At 43.7% G+C, this 20,206-nt stretch overlaps 3 protein-coding genes and 1 long non-coding RNA gene across 4 annotated transcripts; all 4 read left to right on the forward strand.

Annotated features, from left to right (window-relative positions):
• The first annotated feature begins 88 nt into the window (after nt 1–88).
• Nucleotides 89–5,162, forward strand: LOC110491192 (origin recognition complex subunit 4). The gene is made up of 14 exons (XM_036982344.2): nt 89–190; nt 513–581; nt 923–999; nt 1,574–1,664; nt 1,769–1,844; nt 1,948–2,033; nt 2,115–2,163; nt 2,265–2,416; nt 2,747–2,920; nt 3,096–3,182; nt 3,276–3,384; nt 3,511–3,606; nt 3,694–3,761; nt 4,789–5,162. Exons 2-14 carry the CDS (start codon nt 525–527, stop codon nt 4,969–4,971), a joined length of 1,305 nt encoding a protein of 434 aa, XP_036838239.2. The 5' UTR covers nt 89–190; nt 513–524; the 3' UTR covers nt 4,972–5,162.
• A 1,398-nt stretch (nt 5,163–6,560) lies between these two features.
• Nucleotides 6,561–8,888, forward strand: LOC149982190 (uncharacterized). Its single transcript, XR_016497506.1, has 3 exons — nt 6,561–6,724; nt 8,478–8,625; nt 8,755–8,888. It is a non-coding gene; the product is annotated as an uncharacterized LOC149982190 (long non-coding RNA).
• Nucleotides 8,889–9,531: 643 nt separating this feature from the next.
• On the forward strand, nt 9,532–17,735 carry LOC149982191 (heat shock factor 2-binding protein-like). The gene is made up of 5 exons (XM_090242182.1): nt 9,532–9,693; nt 12,661–12,805; nt 14,906–15,023; nt 16,214–16,317; nt 16,865–17,735. Exons 1-5 carry the CDS (start codon nt 9,532–9,534, stop codon nt 17,116–17,118), a joined length of 783 nt encoding a protein of 260 aa, XP_090098308.1. The 3' UTR covers nt 17,119–17,735.
• Nucleotides 17,736–18,717: 982 nt separating this feature from the next.
• LOC110496912 (phospholipid scramblase 2-like) lies at nt 18,718–20,089 on the forward strand. The gene is made up of 2 exons (XM_090242252.1): nt 18,718–19,051; nt 19,262–20,089. Exons 1-2 carry the CDS (start codon nt 18,718–18,720, stop codon nt 19,984–19,986), a joined length of 1,059 nt encoding a protein of 352 aa, XP_090098378.1. The 3' UTR covers nt 19,987–20,089.
• The last annotated feature ends 117 nt before the right edge of the window (nt 20,090–20,206 follow it).

The raw sequence follows: 20,206 nt of genomic DNA on the forward strand, positions 1-20,206 counted from the left end.
TGCAGGGAATCTTACATACTGGAATTATTCATTTAAATGTGTGTAGATTGTCTTGTGCAGTAATATAGCCTCCTATTGTAGGTCCAATAATTAGGTGACCCGGAAGTGGGTTGGAGTTGTGATTGTTAAGTGAGAAATGTCTTCGCAAATATTCTAATTTCGCGCTTAGACCACTGTCATCGGGAAAAAAGTAAATAGTTATTATTATTAACGCCACCAAACTTGTAAATATCACTTAGTCATATGTTTCATCTTACACTTGTATGTATAAGGCCAGTCAGCAGCTAACGTTAGTTCCTATAATAGATAAATATATCGCTTTGTTTGCGCTGCATGCCATGTTGCTAGCTAGCTGACGTTACTGTAGTTAGCTTCAGAGCTAGCTAGCTAACGTTACTGTAGTTAGCTTCAGAGCTAGCTAGCTAACGTTACTGTAGTTAGCTTCAGAGCTAGCTTGCTAACGTTACTGTAGTTAGCTTCAGCGCAAGTCTCTTGTGTTTTGTCCATTCTAGACTGTTGCCACCATGAGTAAACGAAAAGTGAAAGAAACACACATGCCAGTCGGCGAATGTATTTCTCAGGTTTGTATTCGTTTGTTTTATTGAATGTTTATTGAATGTGTACATTGAGCAGGCAACGTAAAGGATCAATACATGAGTTGGTTGTGGTGACCTTGCTAGATCGAATCCCCGAGCTGCCAAGGTAAAAAATCTGTCGTTCTTCCCCTGAACAAGGCAGTTAACCCACTGTTCCTAGGCCGTCATTGTAAATAAGAATTTGTACTTAACTGACTTGCCTAGTTAAACAAAGGTTAAAAAATAAAAACCTTACCCAGATAACACATTAAGGTATGATGTCCCATGGACAACATTATTCACAAATACTTAATAATGACTGTTTTTAGTATGGATATATTTTTCAGGTTCAGATGATATTGAGGGAGAGATTCTGTCATCAGAGACTTCCGGAAAAGCCAGTGGGAATGGAATCACAACACAAGTAGGTTCCTTGGTGGTGCTGACCTGCTAACTAAGGTTTTATTAATTGACAAACGTGACATTCACTGACTACTGTAGCAGATTGATTAATGTAAGGGTAATGGTATGAGTTGGGTCTGTTTGCCATAACACATGACAAGTGTGTTTTATGAGGGGTACTCCACAGTGTCATGGCAATGTGCATTTTGTTGGGGGCTGAAAGTCTCAGCATAATAAGCTTAACTGTTTAGATTTTCAATTTCACAAATACCCAGCTGTTGTTTATTATTTGTCTCCAGCCCCACCTACACCTGTCAAGCCTGTTTCTGTGTGGCGGCCATCGGCTGCGTTTAAAACAACTGGGAACTCTTGAGAAATACGAGGTCGGAGCTCTAGAAAGAGGCCTGAGTTCCCGAGTTGGATAACCGTTTAAATAGATTGTTCCCAGTCTAAGCTCGTTTTTTTCCCCCAAGTTTCCATTTGTTTTGAACGCGCTGAAGTCGGAGAGTTCCCAGTTGTTTTGAACGTGGCAATTGGCCAGGTTGTATACTGAGCATGGGGCATTGTGGGTAACGGTCCTTGTGTTGATGTTCCAGACACCTGCTGGAGCTGCTGAGGAGGACAGCTGTCCATGGAGAGAGTAATTCTGTACTCATCGTTGGACCCAGGGGATCTGGGAAAACAATGGTATGGAATACTACGAGGATAGCCTTGTCCCAGATCTGTTTGTGCTGTATAGCCAACTCCTATTGTCGTCGTCATGCATGTTGACTTTCTTCTGTTTTCTCCAGCTCCTTAACTGTGTCTTGAGAGAGTTGCTGGAGGTGAAGGATGTCAATAAGAATGTGTTACCTGTCCACCTGAATGGTTGGTAGTAGGATGTCTGTGATTGTTTCTGTGTCTGTTGATTCTCTGTCTGTTTCTGCACTCTGTTAATTCTCTCCCCAACTCTTCTTTACTGTCTCTCTAGGTCTTTTACAGACTGATGATAGAATAGCGCTCAAAGAAATCACACGCCAGCTCAATCTGGAGAATGTTGTTGGAGACAAAGTGTTTGTAAGTGTTTACAGAAGTTATGCTGTATGTTTTGTCCCTTTGTAATTTTTTGCTTGCTCTTAATTTTATTGTTATTTTCAGGGTAGTTTTGCAGAAAACCTGGCCTTCCTTCTTGAGGCGTTAAAGAAAGGTAATCATTTCTGCACATTGCCCTCACTATAATTTTGAAGAATCCTCCCTCTTTATGCTGACAGTATGTCTCTACAGTGTACTGTTCTCTCTTTGTCCCAGGTGATCGTAGCAGCAGTCGTCCTGTCCTCTTCATTCTGGATGAGTTTGACCTGTTTGCCCACCATAAGAACCAGACTCTGCTCTACAACCTCCTGGATGTCTCCCAGTCTGCCCAGGCTCCCGTCGCTGTGATCGGCCTCACCTGCAGACTGGTAGGGTCTCTTCTACCTCAGTTGTGTACTATCTAGCTTTTAGACCTCTCCAGTGATGAACTAGTTTTAGCTTCAAAAGGATAGGTTTCAATCTAATTATATTCTACTCTACTCACAGGTGGTACCTTAATTGGGGAGGACGGGCTCTAAGTAATGGCTGGAACAGAATAAATTGAATAGTATCGAACACATGGTTTGCATGCGTATAGATACCATTCTGTTTACTCCATTCCAGGCATTATGAGCCATCCTCCCCTCAGCAGTCTCCTGTGACTTTACTCTACCTTCTCCTCTAGTGATCACAACTGGTCTCATCTCTGCTTGCTGCAGGATGTCCTGGAGCTGCTAGAGAAGAGGGTCAAGTCCAGGTTCAGCCACAGACAGATCCACCTGCTCAGCTCCCTGAGCTTCATACAGTACCTGGACAACGTCCGCTCACAGCTCAGCCTGCCACAAGACTTCCCCGACACCAAGTTCTATGACGAGTGGAATGACAGCATCAAGGTGAGGCCAGTCCAGGACTGTAAACTTATTATTATATATATATATATATATATATATATATATATATATATATATTTTTTTTTTTTTTTAACAGTACTAGATTTGTGATGTGCTGTAGTTGGCTTTATCTGAAAGGCATTGTTCTTACCCACAATGCTCTCTGACTTTCTTTCAGACGCTATGTGAAGACCAACTAGTGGTGGACGTTTTACAAAGTCATTATAACTCCAGCAAAGACTTCCGTTCCCTGCAATTGTTACTGGTAAGAGTTTGTATCTGTAGTATAAAAGCAAAGAGTGGGGGAAAAAAAACCCTCTAAATATTGCGTTGTGTGTGTGTGGACCCCTCTCTGCAGATGCTGGCTCTGAGCCGAGTGAGCGCATCTAAACCTGCCATCAAGCCCACTGATCTCCTGGAGGCCAGTAGAGTCTATATGGTGGACTCTAAAGCAAACATACTTCATGGTAAAATTTAAAGCCTAAAGCCATTAGGGGTAGAGGTCATTATTAGAGGATTTCTTTGATGGACACATGACCATTTGATGAAACATTGATAATTTGACCTGCATGTTGCTTTGTTGGTCTTTCCAGGCCTGTCCATTCTTGAACTGTGCCTGATAATTGCCATGAAACACTTGAATGACATCTATGAAGGAGAGCCGTTTAACTTCCAGATGGTTCACAATGGTAAGGATCAACAGTTAGTAAGAGCTGGTGTGTAATAGTTGGGAATGACATACATTTGTGTTAATAGATATTTTATTTTTTTGTCAGAGTTCAAGAAATTCCTGCAGAGGAAATCCCATTCTATACATAACTTTGACAAGCCAGTCGTCATAAAGGTGGGTCTGCATGACATCATGGTCTCAGTAGAATGACATCAGACCCTTCCAATAGTATATTTCATAAAAATCCTATAACGTTTTTGTAGATCGTTCTCAAGGTAAGTTTATTTCACAATGAAGAAGGGTGGATATGTGCTGAATGTTGCTGTATACTGAACAAAAATATAAACGCAACATGTAAAGTGGGGTCATGTTTCATGAGCTGAAATAAAAGATCCCAGAAATGTTCCATAAGCACATAAAGCTTATTTTTGTGCACAAATTTGTTTACATCCCTGTTAGTGAGCATTTCTCCTTTGCCAAGATAATCCATCCACCTGACAGGTGTGGCATATCAAGAAGCTGATTAAACAGCTTGATCATTACACAGGTGCACCTTCTGCTGGGGACAATAAAAGGCCACTCTAAAATGTGCAGTTTTGTCACACAACACAATGCCGCAGATGTCTCACGTTTTGAGGGCGTATACAATTGGCATGCTGCCTGCACGAATGTCCACCAGGAATGTTTCCAGAGAATTGGATGTTAATTTCTCTACCATAAGCCACCTCCAACGGCATTTTTGAGAATTTTTGCAGTACGGCTTCACAACTGCAGACCACGTGTAAACCACACCAGCCCAGGACCTCCACATCCGGCTTCTTAACCTGCAGGATCGTATGAGACCAGCTACCCGGATAGCTGATGAAACAGGATTATTTTTGTCTCTAATAAAGCCCTTTTGTGGGGAAAAACTCATTTGGATTGGCTGGGCCTATGCCCACCCATTGATGTGCCCCTGCCCAGTCATGTGAAATCCATAGATTACGGCCTAATTCATTTATTTAAATTGCCTGATTTCCTTGAACTGTAACTTAGTAAAATTGTTGGATGATGCATTTTTATTCAGTATGTAATGCCGTTGTTTGTCCCTTCTCTGTAATACCCCTGACTAAAGTTTATTGTATACATACAGTCTTAGTCACATGTATGTCATTGTATTATTTGATACTCAAGATTTACTCAACCTAACACTCTGTTCCAGGCGTTTGAACACCTGCAGCAGTTGGAGCTGATTAAGTCTATGGACAGCTCCACAGCAAAGATCCAGAAGGAGTACCAGCTGATGAAACTTTTGTTGGACCACAGCCAGATCATGGAGGCCCTGCAGAAATACCCACAATGCCCCACAGATGTTAAACAGTGGGCCATGTCTGCTTTTGGTTAAAGGAACATATTCCTCTATATTGTGTCCAGTGGGGCAGTTATGAAAGATATGGGACTGTGGCCTGGACCCTGTCCTCGGGGATAGACAATGAATGACCTAACAAATGTTTCTGCCATGTGTTCATTCCTTGTGTGTAAATGTAAATATTTGTCTGTACTTATTGAATAAAGTCATGCAATTTTTTGGGGTCATCGGTGTACCAGTTCTTGAAACCTAAGAAGTATTCCATGCTAAATGCCACCATCTAGTGGTCTGTTTTGGAACTGACATTACAGGGGACAAATCCATTCACATTGAGCAATCATGCTTTATGTCAGGGTGAATAGCACACACAATTAATGCAAAGATAAACGCATAATCGTCAATGTCACTCAGAAAATAAGAAAATGTAACACTCCTGAACAGTAAGTATGTCGGTTTAATAAGATTTTGCATTAAATGTGTTTACCATGCTAGAGACGCAGCACTTTTACAGGTTCTGGGGTCTGGAAGACCTGCATTGATGCTGGTGTCCCCAGCAGCGTACTGCACAGCCTTCTGCACCTTTCCCTCTGTCAGGGAGCAGGACACTTCAGCTAACTGTAGAATCCACCCAGACATCACTACCACTGAGGGACTAGCTCAAAAGATAAGGTGTGTGTATTGGGCTGATGAAGGGCTGTCATTCAACAGTCAGTACCTGTTCTAATGAACATGACGTGGTAGTTTCTCCATCTACGGCTACCACTCAGTCAACCACAATACTCAAGAACATGGCTCCCCTCTGTGGAAACAGTGGATGCCCGGTCAGCGGAGGTACTGCCCCCTCCATGAGGCGTGAGGGGCTGGTCTCAGACATTTGAAAAGTTCTTGTTTAGGAGGTCCAGCCGCCGTACTGCGTTCGTAACAACAGCACGACCAGAGAGAATGAGACATTTGAACCGTGAGAGGTCAAATATAGAGCGAGTACTGTAGATGTTTAGTACATGACGGAGGAACTCTTGAAACTGTGAACTGTAGCTAGCCCACTGGAAGCTAGAAAGGTCAAACGTGACATGATGTTGGTCAGGGCCCATAGTGCAGGAAGATGTTTGGGGGTGGGTGTATCTTTACAAAAGTGTCCTAGTGAAACAGTGCCGTTGCATAGAGATTACGTATGATTATCGGAAATTATGCTGGAGTAATTAAACATTCCACCAATAAACCTTTGAGCTTGTTGGTGATTTACATACAGCTACAAACAGTTTTTTTTTCAAAACAACTTACCCGTAAATAAATGACTAAATAATTATCTAAAGAGGGTGAATTCTCACTGCAGAAACAATCAATAGTGGGGAGAGCGCGTCATTCTGGTCCATCCTAAAATGTGCAGTGCGTTTAAAATAACTGAATAATTTATCCAGGTAAAAATGCATTTGAACACGCATTTCACGATATGACGTAATGGTTGCCTACTTTTGTGATTTACATAGGACATTTGCACGTTTTCCTTGGTTCTAGATATATTTAAACATTTTGAACGGGGAGCCAAATGCGCCAGCTCTTTTACCTGAACGGAGCCAAATGAGCCGACTCTTTTACCTGAACGGAGCCAAATGAGCCGACTCTTTTACCTGAACGGAGCCAAATGAGCCGGCTCTGCTCACCGAAAAGACTCGGAATGCCCATCACTAGTGGCAAGTGCACTAAACTCATCTCAAAACAAACCTCCGAGGAATAAAAAATGACTAAATTCATAGACACAAAGATGTGGGCTTTGTGCAAGAAAGGAAAGGTATTTATATCATATTTTTGACTATCACTATAGTAAAACAAAAATATTGAGCTCGCAAATTAGCTTCCATGAAGCTGCACGTTTGCTAGCTACGCTGGCTACTGTAATTAGCTAACAAGAGCTAACCAGACACCAATACACATGACGATGAAGTTACTACTTATTCACAAGTAAATTCTCTCTTTGTAACAACCATCTCAGCAAACAAAGTTGAAGAGTCACTGTCAGCTAGACTTGTAGGTCGAGTAATGTTGGATTAGGTTACTATTTCGGTCTGGTAAGGAGCGAGTCCGTTATTTGTCGTGTGAAGAGAATTTACCTGAAAGTTCTGTCCGTCCTTGTCCTGACATTTACATTGTAATTTTCAGATTTGTCCACTAGATGCCAGACAGACCTGCAATAACTATTTCAGAGCTAGCAAAGATGGTCTGCTTCTAGTGATCTGTATGCATACAGGGACTCTTAAATGACAACCTAATATTACAGCTATGACTACTGCATACCACCTAATATTACAGCTATGACTACTGCATACCACCTAATATTACAGATATGCCTACTGCATACCACCTAATATTACAGATATGACTACTGCATACCACCTAATATTACAGATATGACTACTGCATACCACCTAATATTACAGATATGATAGTCTCAGGAAATCCCAGACCTCGGGCAACAGCACGAGGAGCATTGTTCACATTGTGAAGGCACCCTTTGTGCCGAGGGAGACTACAGATATGACTACTGCATACACATACACTACCGTTCAAAGGTTTGAGGTCACTTAGAAATGTCCTTGTTTTTGAAAGAAAAGCAAAACAATGTGTCCATTAAAATAATATAAAATTGACCAGAAATACAGTGTAGACATTGTTAATGTTGTAAGTAGCATTAGTAGCATGAGTATTGTAGCAGGAAACGGCAGATTTTTTAAATGGAATATCTACATAGGCGTACAGAGGCCCGTTATCAGCAACCATCACTCCTGTGTTCCAATGGCACGTTGTGTTAGCTAATCCAATTTTATAATTTTAAAAGGCTAACTGAACATTAGAAAACCATTTTGCAATTATGTTAGCACAGCTGAAAACGGTTGACTGATTAAAGAAGCAATAAAACTGGCCTTCTTTAAACTAGTTGAGTATCCTGAGCATTAGCATTTGTGGGTTCGATTACAGGCTCAAAATAGCTAGAAACAAAGGCCTTTCTTCTGAAAGTCGTCAGTCTATTCATGTTCTGAGAAATGAAGGCTATTCCATGCGAGAAATTGCCAAGAAACTGAAGATCTCGTACAACGCTGTGTACTACTCCCTTCACAGAACAGCAACAAACTGGCTCTAACCAGAAAATAAAGAGGGGTGGGAGGCCCCGGTGCACAACTGAGCAAGAGGACAAGTACATTAGAGTGTCTAGTTTGAGAAACAGATGCCTCACAAGTCCTCAACTGGCAGCATAATTAAATAGTACAAAACACCAGTCTCAACGTCAACAGTGAAGAGGCGGCTCAGGGATGCTGGCCTTAATTAACAATGTCTGCACTGTATTTCTGATCAATTTGATGTTATTTTAATGGACAAAAAATGTCATTTTCTTTCAAAAACAAGGACATTTCTAAGTACCACAAACTGTTGAACAGTAGTGTATTTGCCTGGCACATTGGCAAAAATAAGCCACACCTTGCAAAAATCAAGTAAAAGCTGTAACAAAACATTTATGCTCATGACTGGCTATTGATTTTCTGTTCTAGGTTGACAGCCGAGATGGCCTGGTCCAAATCAGAAAAAGAGACTTGGAGAGATTGACTACAGAGGTCATGCAGCTCCGAGAGTTCTTACCCAAAGTAGTGAATGGAGACCTGATTGAGATGCTGCAGAAAGCCCGTGCTGCAGAGACAAGTAAGCTGCCCTTGAAACGGCTCTACGTGGATGTTATCATACAAGTGGGCTGATAATGAATAACATGAATGTTTGTATTGGGAAATAGCCTAAACAGTGAAAGGGAAAATTGTGTGTGTGTGTGTGTAGTGAAGGAGCGCCTTGGTCAGGAGCAGGAGCAACTGAGACAGGAGTGTCTGCACCTCCGCTCTCGCCTGGACGCAGCGCAGAGCGAGTGTCAGAAAGAGAGAGAGGTGAGAGATGGAGGGATATTAAAGAGAGAGGTGAGAGATGGAGGGATTTTAGAGAGAGAGAGAGGTGAGAGATGGAGGGATATTAAAGAGAGAGAGGTGAGAGATGGAGAGATATTAAAGAGAGAGGGGTGAGAGATGGAGGGATATTAAAGAGAGAGAGGTGAGAGATAGAGAGATATTAAAGAGAGAGAGGTAACCTGTTCCCTAGGTAACATTGTGTGTGTCAGAGTATGTCTTAAGGCCTCACTTGTAGACCAAGAGAAGATGGTTCCTGGGACAAGTATGTGTGTGTGTGTGTGCGTGTAAGTGTGTGTGTATGCGTGTAAGTGTGTGTGTGTCTGAGTGGAAGTGTGTGTGTGTGTCTGAGTGTAAGTGTGTGTGTCTGAGTGGAAGTGTGTGTGTCTGAGTGGAAGTGTGTGTGTGTCTGAGTGGAAGTGTGTGTGTCTGAGTGGAAGTGTGTGTGTCTGAGTGGAAGTGTGTGTGTCTGAGTGTAAGTGTGTGTGTCTGAGTGGAAGTGTGTGTGTCTGAGTGGAAGTGTGTGTGTGTCTGAGTGGAAGTGTGTGTGTCTGAGTGGAAGTGTGTGTGTCTGAGTGGAAGTGTGTGTGTGTCTGAGTGGAAGTGTGTGTGTGTCTGAGTGTAAGTGTGGGTGTCATCATGTTAACCTGTCTGCTGCATGCCCCTGCAGGAGAAGCTGGTTCTGAGGGAGCAGCTGTGGGAGAGTCGGGAGCAGCTGCAGCAACAGGCTGAGTTCTGTACTGGGCTGGGGGCTGCCTCCTGCACCCTGCTGTGGAGCACCTCCAGTAAGGAGGAGGCAGTCAAAGACATCCTGGCTGATGTGAGAGGCATTCATCCACAGACCTTACAAAACCTTTCACCCAATTCCAAACCAACCCCTAGCCGCTTACACACCTGTGGAGATCTGAGAGGACTGGATAGCTATAACATGATGACAGTAGCTTTATCACACCTGTGGAGATCTGAGAGGACTGGATAGCTATAACATGATGACAGTAGCTTTATCACACCTGTGGAGATCTGAGAGGACTGGATAGCTATAACATGATGACAGTAGCTTCATCACACCTGTGGAGATCTGAGAGGACTGGATAGCTATAACATGATGACAGTAGCTTTATCACACCAGTGGAGATCTGAGAGGACTGGATAGCTATAACATGATGACAGTAGCTTTATCACACCTGTGGAGATCTGAGAGGACTGGATAGCTATAACATGATGACAGTAGCTTTATCACACCTGTGGAGATCTGAGAGGACTGGATAGCTATAACATGATGACAGTAGCTTCATCACACCTGTGGAGATCTGAGAGGACTGGATAGCTATAACATGATGACAGTAGCTTCATCACACTCTTTAATAGACTTGGTGGTGTTTTACTCTATAGCGCCGACACAGAAGTACCGATGGCCTAGGGGTCAATTTACATAGATTACATAGATTTTTTGATGTTTATTTAATTTGTGTTATTGACTGTACGTTTGTTTATGTGTAACTCTGTGTTGTTGTTTTTGTCGCACTGCTTTGCTTTATTTTGGCCAGGTCGCAGTTGTAAATGAGAACTTGCTCTAAACTGGCCTACCTGATTAAATAAAGATTTAGGGGTCAGCACTCATCTGATGCTTTCCACTCTAGTCCATGTCCTGGTTCTCTATAAACTCTAGTCCATGTCCTGGTTCTCTATAAACTCTAGTCCATGTCCTGGTTCTCTTTGATCTCTAGTCCATGTCCTGGTTCTCTATAAACTCTAGTCCATGTCCTGGTTCTCTATAAACTCTAGTCCATGTCCTGGTTCTCTATAAACTCTAGTCCATGTCCTGGTTCTCTATAAACTCTAGTCCATGTCCTGGTTCTCTATAAACTACAGTCCATGTCCTGGTTCTCTATAAACTCTAGTCCATGTCCTGGTTCTCTTTGATCTCTAGTCCATGTCCTGGTTCTCTATAAACTCTAGTCCATGTCCTGGTTCTCTATAAACTCTAGTCCATGTCCTGGTTCTCTATAAACTCTAGTCCATGTCCTGGTTCTCTATAAACTCTAGTCCATGTCCTGGTTCTCTATAAACTACAGTCCATGTCCTGGTTCTCTATAAACTCTAGTCCATGTCCTGGTTCTCTATAAACTACAGTCCATGTCCTGGTTCTCTATAAACTCTAGTCCATGTCCTGGTTCTCTATAAACTACAGTCCATGTCCTGGTTGTCTATAAACTCTAGTCCATGTCCTGGTTGTCTATAAACTCTAGTCCATGTCCTGGTTCTCTATAAACTCTAGTCCATGTCCTGGTTCTCTATAAACTCTAGTCCATGTCCTGGTTCTCTATAAACTCTAGTCCATGTTCTGGTTCTCTTTGATCTCTAGTCCATGTCCTGGTTCTCTATAAACTCTAGTCCATGTCCTGGTTCTCTATAAACTACAGTCCATGTCCTGGTTGTCTATAAACTCTAGTCCATGTCCTGGTTCTCTATAAACTCTAGTCCATGTCCTGGTTCTCTTTGATCTCTAGTCCATGTCCTGGTTCTCTATAAACTCTAGTCCATGTCCTGGTTCTCTATAAACTCTAGTCCATGTCCTGGTTGTCTATAAACTCTAGTCCATGTCCTGGTTCTCTATAAACTCTAGTCCATGTCCTGGTTCTCTATAAACTACAGTCCATGTCCTGGTTCTCTATAAACTCTAGTCCATGTCCTGGTTGTCTATAAACTCTAGTCCATGTCCTGGTTGTCTATAAACTCTAGTCCATGTCCTGGTTCTCTATAAACTCTAGTCCATGTCCTGGTTCTCTATAAACTCTAGTCCATGTTCTGGTTCTCTATAAACTACAGTCCATGTCCTGGTTCTCTATAAACTCTAGTCCATGTCCTGGTTCTCTTTGATCTCTAGTCCATGTCCTGGTTCTCTATAAACTACAGTCCATGTCCTGGTTCTCTATAAACTCTAGTCCATGTCCTGGTTCTCTATAAACTCTAGTCCATGTCCTGGTTCTCTATAAACTCTAGTCCATGTCCTGGTTCTCTATAAACTCTAGTCCATGTTCTGGTTCTCTATAAACTACAGTCCATGTCCTGGTTCTCTATAAACTCTAGTCCATGTCCTGGTTCTCTTTGATCTCTAGTCCATGTCCTGGTTCTCTATAAACTACAGTCCATGTCCTGGTTCTCTATAAACTCTAGTCCATGTCCTGGTTCTCTATAAACTCTAGTCCATGTCCTGGTTCTCTATAAACTCTAGTCCATGTCCTGGTTCTCTTTAAACTCTAGTCCATGTCCTGGTTCTCTATAAACTACAGTCCATGTCCTGGTTCTCTATAAACTCTAGTCCATGTTCTGGTTCTCTATAAACTCTAGTCCATGTCCTGGTTCTCTATAAACTCTAGTCCATGTTCTGGTTCTCTATAAACTCTAGTCCATGTCCTGGTTCTCTATAAACTACAGTCCATGTCCTGGTTCTCTATAAACTACAGTCCATGTCCTGGTTCTCTATAAACTACAGTCCATGTCCTGGTTCTCTATAAACTACAGTCCATGTCCTGGTTCTCTATAAACTACAGTCCATGTCCTGGTTCTCTATAAACTCTAGTCCATGTCCTGGTTCTCTATAAACTACAGTCCATGTCCTGGTTCTCTATAAACTACAGTCCATGTCCTGGTTCTCTATAAACTACAGTCCATGTCCTGGTTCTCTTTGCCTTTATCCTCTTCCATCATCCTCCTTGTTCCCCTCCTTAATTCCTCCCCTTTCCCTCTGGTCACCTCAGACCCTGCCTAATTACTCTAATTGTAGGGTAAGCTGCAGTCCTTCCTGAGCGTGGCGGGCCAGACCCTGGAGAGCTTTGTCAAGTCTCTGGATGGGGAGGCCAAGGCCGAGCAGCAAGACTCCAACTCCCATGAGCAGCAGTTTGTTCTGGCGCTGGCCGGAGTCGTCACCAGTGAGTGTGTAGCTATGTCACCATGCCATCCAAACTGTCTATTGAATGTATTTTGATAACCACAGTTTATAATTACACCATCTCACTGTGAGTTATTCCAGTCTATGCTGTGTTATATAACATGTTTTGCATCATATAATTAAGCAATAAAGCATGAGGGGGCGTGGTATATGGCTAATATACAGTGCCTTGCGAAAGTATTCGGCCCCCTTGAACTTTGCGACCTTTTGCCACATTTCAGGCTTCAAACATAAAGATATAAAACTGTATTTTTTTGTGAAGAATCAACAACAAGTGGGACACAATCATGAAGTGGAACGACATTTATTGGATATTTCAAACTTTTTTAACAAATCAAAAACTGAAAAATTGGGCGTGCAAAATTATTCAGCCCCTTTACTTTCAGTGCAGCAAACTCTCTCCAGAAGTTCAGTGAGGATCTCTGAATGATCCAATGTTGACCTAAATGACTAATGATGATAAATACAATCCACCTGTGTGTAATCAAGTCTCCGTATAAATGCACCTGCACTGTGATAGTCTCAGAGGTCCGTTAAAAGCGCAGAGAGCATCATGAAGAACAAGGAACACACCAGGCAGGTCCGAGATACTGTTGTGAAGATGTTTAAAGCCGGATTTGGATACAAAAATATTTCCCAAGCTTTAAACATCCCAAGGAGCACTGTGCAAGCGATAATATTGAAATGGAAGGAGTATCAGACCACTGCAAATCTACCAAGACCTGGCCGTCCCTCTAAACTTTCAGCTCATACAAGGAGAAGACTGATCAGAGATGCAGCCAAGAGGCCCATGATCACTCTGGATGAACTGCAGAGATCTACAGCTGAGGTGGGAGACTCTGTCCATAGGACAACAATCAGTCGTATATTGCACAAATCTGGCCTTTATGGAAGAGTGGCAAGAAGAAAGCCATTTCTTAAAGATATCCATAAAAAGTGTTGTTTAAAGTTTGCCACAAGCCACCTGGGAGACACACCAAACATGTGGAAGAAGGTGCTCTGGTCAGATGAAACCAAAATTGAACTTTTTGGCAACAATGCAAAATGTTATGTTTGGCGTAAAAGCAACACAGCTGAACACACCATCCCCACTGTCAAACATGGTGGTGGCAGCATCATGGTTTGGGCCTGCTTTTCTTCAGCAGGGACAGGGAAGATGGTTAAAATTGATGGGAAGATGGATGGAGCCAAATACAGGACCATTCTGGAAGAAAACCTGATGGAGTCTGCAAAAGACCTGAGACTGGGACGGAGATTTGTCTTCCAACAAGACAATGATCCAAAACATAAAGCAAAATCTACAATGGAATGGTTCAAAAATAAACATATCCAGGTGTTAGAATGGCCAAGTCAAAGTCCAGACCTGAATCCAATCGAGAATCTGTGGAAAGAACTGAAAACTGCTGTTCACAAATGCTCTCCATCCAACCTCACTGAGCTCGAGCTGTTTTGCAAGGAGGAATGGGAAAAAATGTCAGTCTCTCGATATGCAAAACTGATAGAGACATACCCCAAGCGACTTACAGCTGTAATCGCAGCAAAAGGTGGCGCTACAAAGTATTAACTTAAGGGGGCTGAATAATTTTGCACGGACAATTTTTCAGTTTTTGATTTGTTAAAAAAGTTTGAAATATCCAATAAATGTCGTTCCACTTCATGATTGTGTCCCGCTTGTTGTTGATTCTTCACAAAAAAATACAGTTTTATATCTTTATGTTTGAAGCCTGAAATGTGGCAAAAGGTCGCAAAGTTCAAGGGGGCCGAATACTTTCGCAAGGCACTGTACCACAGCTAAGGGCTGTTCTTACGAGTGCCTGGATACAGCCCTTAGCCGTGGTATATTGGCCATACACCACAAACCCCCGAGGTGCCTTATTGCTATTATAAACTGGTTACCAATGTAATTAGAGCAGTAAAAATAAACGTTTTGTCATACCTGTGAAATATGGTCTGATATACTGGCTGTCAGCCAATCAGCATTCAGGGTAACCCAGTTTATAATAAATGGCACACCCTGCTCAGCGTTATCATCTTTAGCTCTCCAATCGGTGACCTCTCTGCTGTTTGATTGTCCACTCAGACGTGGCGGCGGTGACGTGTGGGCGGGACTACCTGTCCAGCTCCGCCCACGTCCTCCTGGAGACTCTGATGCAGCTGCTGGAGCTCCTGAAGCCTGGGGTCTTCCCCAAACTCAAAGTGTAAGACTGGAGGACTTCTAAATCACTCACATTAATAATCATACACACACACACGGTCTCCTCAGCAGTTATGTTGGCCGACCCAACACACACTCAACATCAATACACACAGCCATCTGAATCCAGATCAAATGATACCTACAATAATAAATGAACTAGGCATTGTAGTTTCTCTGCAGGTGGAGGAATGATGATGGTTATTGTAGTTTTTCTGCAGGTGGATGTGGATGTCCATTGTAGCTTATCTGCAAGTGGATGAATGATGATGGTTATTGTAGTTTATCTGCAAGTGGATGAATGATGATGGTTATTGTAGTTTATCTGCAGGTGGATGAATGATGATGGTTATTGTAGTTTATCTGCAAGTGGATGCTGATGGTTGTTGTAGTTTATCTGCAAGTGGATGAATGATGATGGTTATTGTAGTTTATCTGCTGGTGGATGAATGATGATGGTTATTGTAGTTTATCTGCAAGTGGATGAATGATGATGGTTATTGTAGTTTATCTGCAAGTGGATGAATGATGATGGTTATTGTAGTTTATCTGCAGGTGGATGAATGATGATGGTTATTGTAGTTTATCTGCAAGTGGATGCTGATGGTTGTTGTAGTTTATCTGCAAGTGGATGAATGATGATGGTTATTGTAGTTTATCTGCTGGTGGATGAATGATGATGGTTATTGTAGTTTATCTGCAAGTGGATGAATGATGATGGTTATTGTAGTTTATCTGCAAGAGGATGAATGATGATGGTTATTGTAGTTTATCTGCAGGTGGATGAATGATGATGGTTATTGTAGTTTATCTGCAAGTGGATGAATGATGATGGTTATTGTAGTTTATCTGCAAGTGGATGCTGATGGTTGTTGTAGTTTATCTGCAAGTGGATGAATGATGATGGTTATTGTAGTTTATCTGCTGGTGGATGAATGATGATGGTTATTGTAGTTTATCTGCAAGTGGATGAATGATGATGGTTATTGTAGTTTATCTGCAAGAGGATGAATGATGATGGTTATTGTAGTTTATCTGCAGGTGGATGAATGATGATGGTTATTGTAGTTTATCTGCAAGAGGATGAATGATGATGGTTATTGTAGTTTATCTGCAAGTGGATGCTGATGGTTGTTGTAGTTTATCTGCAAGTGGATGAATGATGGTGGTTATTGTAGTTTCTCTGTGTTACAGGTTGATGCTGATGGCTCTGTATAATGTCAGTATCAGTGTAAAGGGACTGAAGTATATCAGGGAGTTTCCAGGACTTCTCTCTCTCATCTGGACCCTTTTGGAAGGTGAGAGGGGAGTGAGGGGTGGGCTTGTGTGCTTTGTATGTGGCGTTATAAAATGTGTGCATTCAAAAGCGTTAGTTTGTTAATTTGGATCTCTTATTGCCCACAATGGGGCTAATCGTCCAAGAGTCCGGTGTGTGTCCGAAAGACAGAGCCTGAATCAGAGGTCAGAGAGCTGGCATCAGTGTGTTTAACTCAGATCAGCGAAGAAGGACTCGTGTTGTGGTCAGTTAGGAGGATTAAGACCTCTTTCTCTCTCTCTTTTTCTCTCTCTCCTCTCTCTTTCGCTCTCTCTCTCTTTCTCTCTCACTCTCTCTCTCTCCTTCTGTCTCTTTCTCTCTCTCATTCTCTCTCTCCTTCTCTCTCTCTTTCTTTCTCTCTCCCTCTCTCTTTCTCTCTCTCTCTCTCTCTCTCTCTTTTCCCTTCCTCTCATGCTGTTTCTGTCTGATTCTGCCCATCCTCTCTTCCCTCACCCTTTCTGTTTCATTCTATCTCTCTCTTTTTCCTCTCTCTTGTCCTCCTCTCTCCCGACCCCTCTTCCCCTCCTGAGACGGGGACTCTGAGGTTTGCCTCCACGCCCTGCGGCTGCTCCAGTCAGTGCTGCTGGAGGAGGCCCTGGTGGGGCCTGGGCTGCTGCTGGACGACCCCCTTCTTCCACTGGAGCGCATACGCACGCTGGCCACCTCCAGCCGCCACCCAGCCCTGAGGCAGACGGCCCAGGAGACACTGGATGACCTGGGCTCCCTCCGCACCTCCTTCCTGGACCCCCACGGCACCTCCTCCTCTGACCAAGTACATGTATAAATACATCCAACCCAAAGTGAAACACACAGCACTAGCGACACATCCCACTCACGTGATGATGATGATGCTTTCCTACTGTAGAGTAAACTTTCTCTGATTAGAGAGAGCTCTACTGAGTAGAGCTCCCATGATGCACTGTGGAAGAGGTTGGTTCCATCGTGTCCCTTTCTCGTTTTCCCCCGGGTCCAGGGACTTAGTCAGGTTGGTTCCTATCCCACCACAGCAGATGTTCCGGGACCAGTAGAACCCCATAACTGTACATAAGGGCTCCATAACACATTCATAAGCCATACATAGAACATACATTAGAACTACAAAAATGGTGTATGTCAAATTAAAACGTGTTGACATGGTCCAAAGCAAGGATGACTTCTGCTTGCCATATGTTAAAGAGAAGCCGTCTGTTTGTTTAAAACATGTATCTACTGTTGTGAGGTGAGTTGGATCTGTTTCTACCTGTTAGCCTGTTGACCTAATACCAGCTAATACCATATCAGACTCATGGCCTTATTTCATTAGGTCAATTACCTTGAGGTCAAGTAACAATGGAGGATGTTTTATTTTTGTGTGTTGTGTTCTACCATTGTTACAGACAATAAAATGTTATTCAAAACTTTTCCAAATGAACATTCATTTATATATGATATGTCACCTATTTTTCCCAGGTTAGGGGCGGTTTGTGTGTATGAATCTGTCTGACTGTCCTGTTCTCCCACCACCACATCCTGGACCACCTCACACGTGACTCCCTAACTCCGGCTATGTTTACATGTCAGTCGTTTAGCAGACGCTCTTATCCACAGCCACTTACAGTACAGGCATATCGTTTCATACTGGTCCCCCGTGGGAATCGAACCCACAACCCTGGTGCTGCAAGCACTATGCTCTACCAACTGAGCCTCCGACTCCCAGATAAACAGATTATGACGTAGAGATTGGCCTGGTCATTAGGAGCCACCTAAAGTGGATAAGCCTTTCAGTGTTTGAGGGGGGTGACACTGAGTAAGCTGACTCGGCACGTGTCCACCAGGCTGTAGGGTAATTGAAGCAAGTAAGTCTCTGAACATATACAGTCAAGCCTCAGTCTGTTGAGTTTACAGTCCATTTCAAAGTTACAAAACATTTCCATATTCTGACCGACCTCCATTCCCAACATGGTTGGATCTCTGAAGTGTTACTGTACACTCAAGATGAGAGGGCTAAAAGACTGGGCTGGACTGAGTCCGCTTTAGGATCTCTGAAGTTACTGTACACTCAAGATGAGAGGGCTAATAGACTGGGCTGGACTGAGTCCGCTTTAGGATCTCTGAAGTGTTACTGTACACTCAAGATGAGAGGGCTAAAAGACTGGGCTGGACTGAGTCCGCTTTAGGATCTCTGCTAATAATAGTCATTTGCAAATCCTCTCAAGAAGCAACAGGAACTTGCTCACACTCAGAAGAGATGTGTTTCCAATACCTTGCTAACGTGTAGAAAATGTATGTGTCAGAGCATGTGAAGCTATAACGGTGTAACTTGGTTTTTGTAGTTAAAAAAATAAGGAAGAACCTTTTTGATGTCTTGTTTTGATCTTGTAGAACGTGGAAGTGCATCGTTTCAATGGCCTCCAAAGGACATGGCGACACCGACTCAGGACGGTTACCCCCAGCTTACTCCAAAGAGGTTCCGCCTGGTCACAATGCTGTGTACCCAGCGCCCACCGTGGTGCCACCACCCCCAAGCTACCTGATACCTTCAGCCCCACCGGTTCATATGATGATGTCTGCCTCTCTCGGACCACTCAATGCTGTCTACCCAGCTCCCACAAACCCTGGATTCCCACCCCCTGGATACGTGACCCCTTCCGCTCCTCCGATGATGCCTGCCCCTTTCGGACACCCTAATGCTGTCTACCCCGCGCCCACGAACCCCGGAATCCCGCCAGTACCCCCAGGCTACGTGCCCCCTCCGGTCCCTGCGATGATGCCTGCCCCTTTCGGACACCCTAATGCTGTCTACCCAGCGCCCACGAACCCCGGAATCCCGCCAGTACCCCCAGGCTACATGCCCCCTCTGGTCCCTGCGATGATGCCTGCCCCTTTCGGACACCCTAATGCTGTCCACCCCGCGCCCTCGAACCCCGGAATCCCGCCAGTACCCCCAGGCTACGTGCCCCCTCCGGTCCCTGCGATGATGCCTGCCCCTCCGCCTGATCTCCGACCCACCGGCTGCCCCCCAGGACTGGAATACCTGATTCATGTGGACCAGCTTCTCGTCCATCAGACTTTTCATCTGGCCGAACTGCTGGGTTGGGAGGTTAGAAATTCCTACAATGTGAAGAACAGCATCGGGCAACAAGTGTTTCTGGCGGAAGAGGAGAACAACTGCTGCACCCTACAGTGCTTTGGCCCCAGCCGACCTTTCACCTTTCACATCCAGGACAACCTGGGGCAGGAGGTGTTAACCCTGACGCGCCCTCTTGCGTGCAGCTACTGCTGCTTCCCCTGCTGCCTGCAAGACCTGGAGGTGCAGAGTCCCCCCGGTATTCCCATAGGGTATGTGGTGCAGGAGTGTCACCCGTTCCTGCCCAAACTCACTGTGCTGAACGAGAGGAGACAGCCTCAGCTGAGGATCAAAGGGCCGCTGTTTTTCTGTAGTTGTTGCAGAGACGTCACATTTGAGGTGAAGACTCTGGATGACTCAATGTTGATAGGGCACATCAGTAAGCAGTGGTCCGGCTTCCTGCGCGAAGTCTACACGGACGCGGATCATTTTGGGATCGTGTTCCCAATGGACCTGGATGTGAAGATGAAGGCTGTGCTGCTGGGAGCCTGCTTCCTGATCGATTTCCTGTATTTTGAGGAAAGGAAAGGAGACAAGAAACATTGAACTTTTACTCTGTGCCAACTACGGAACCCACGGCATCAAAATTACATTAGACCTACAATAAAGTTGCATGTCAAAATCAACAACTCCAAATCCCTCTCATTGTGTATATCTAACGGTCCTCTCCCCAGTGTTATTCTCCATCTTAAACAACTTCCTACTTCTCAGCATCAACAAAACAACTACAAGGCTACAAGGTCCCGGGGTTCAGCATCAACAAAAC

Source organism: Oncorhynchus mykiss, chromosome 7, assembly GCF_057628025.1.
Source record: "Oncorhynchus mykiss isolate SJ-2025 chromosome 7, ASM5762802v1, whole genome shotgun sequence".
NCBI lineage: Eukaryota > Metazoa > Chordata > Actinopteri > Salmoniformes > Salmonidae > Oncorhynchus > Oncorhynchus mykiss.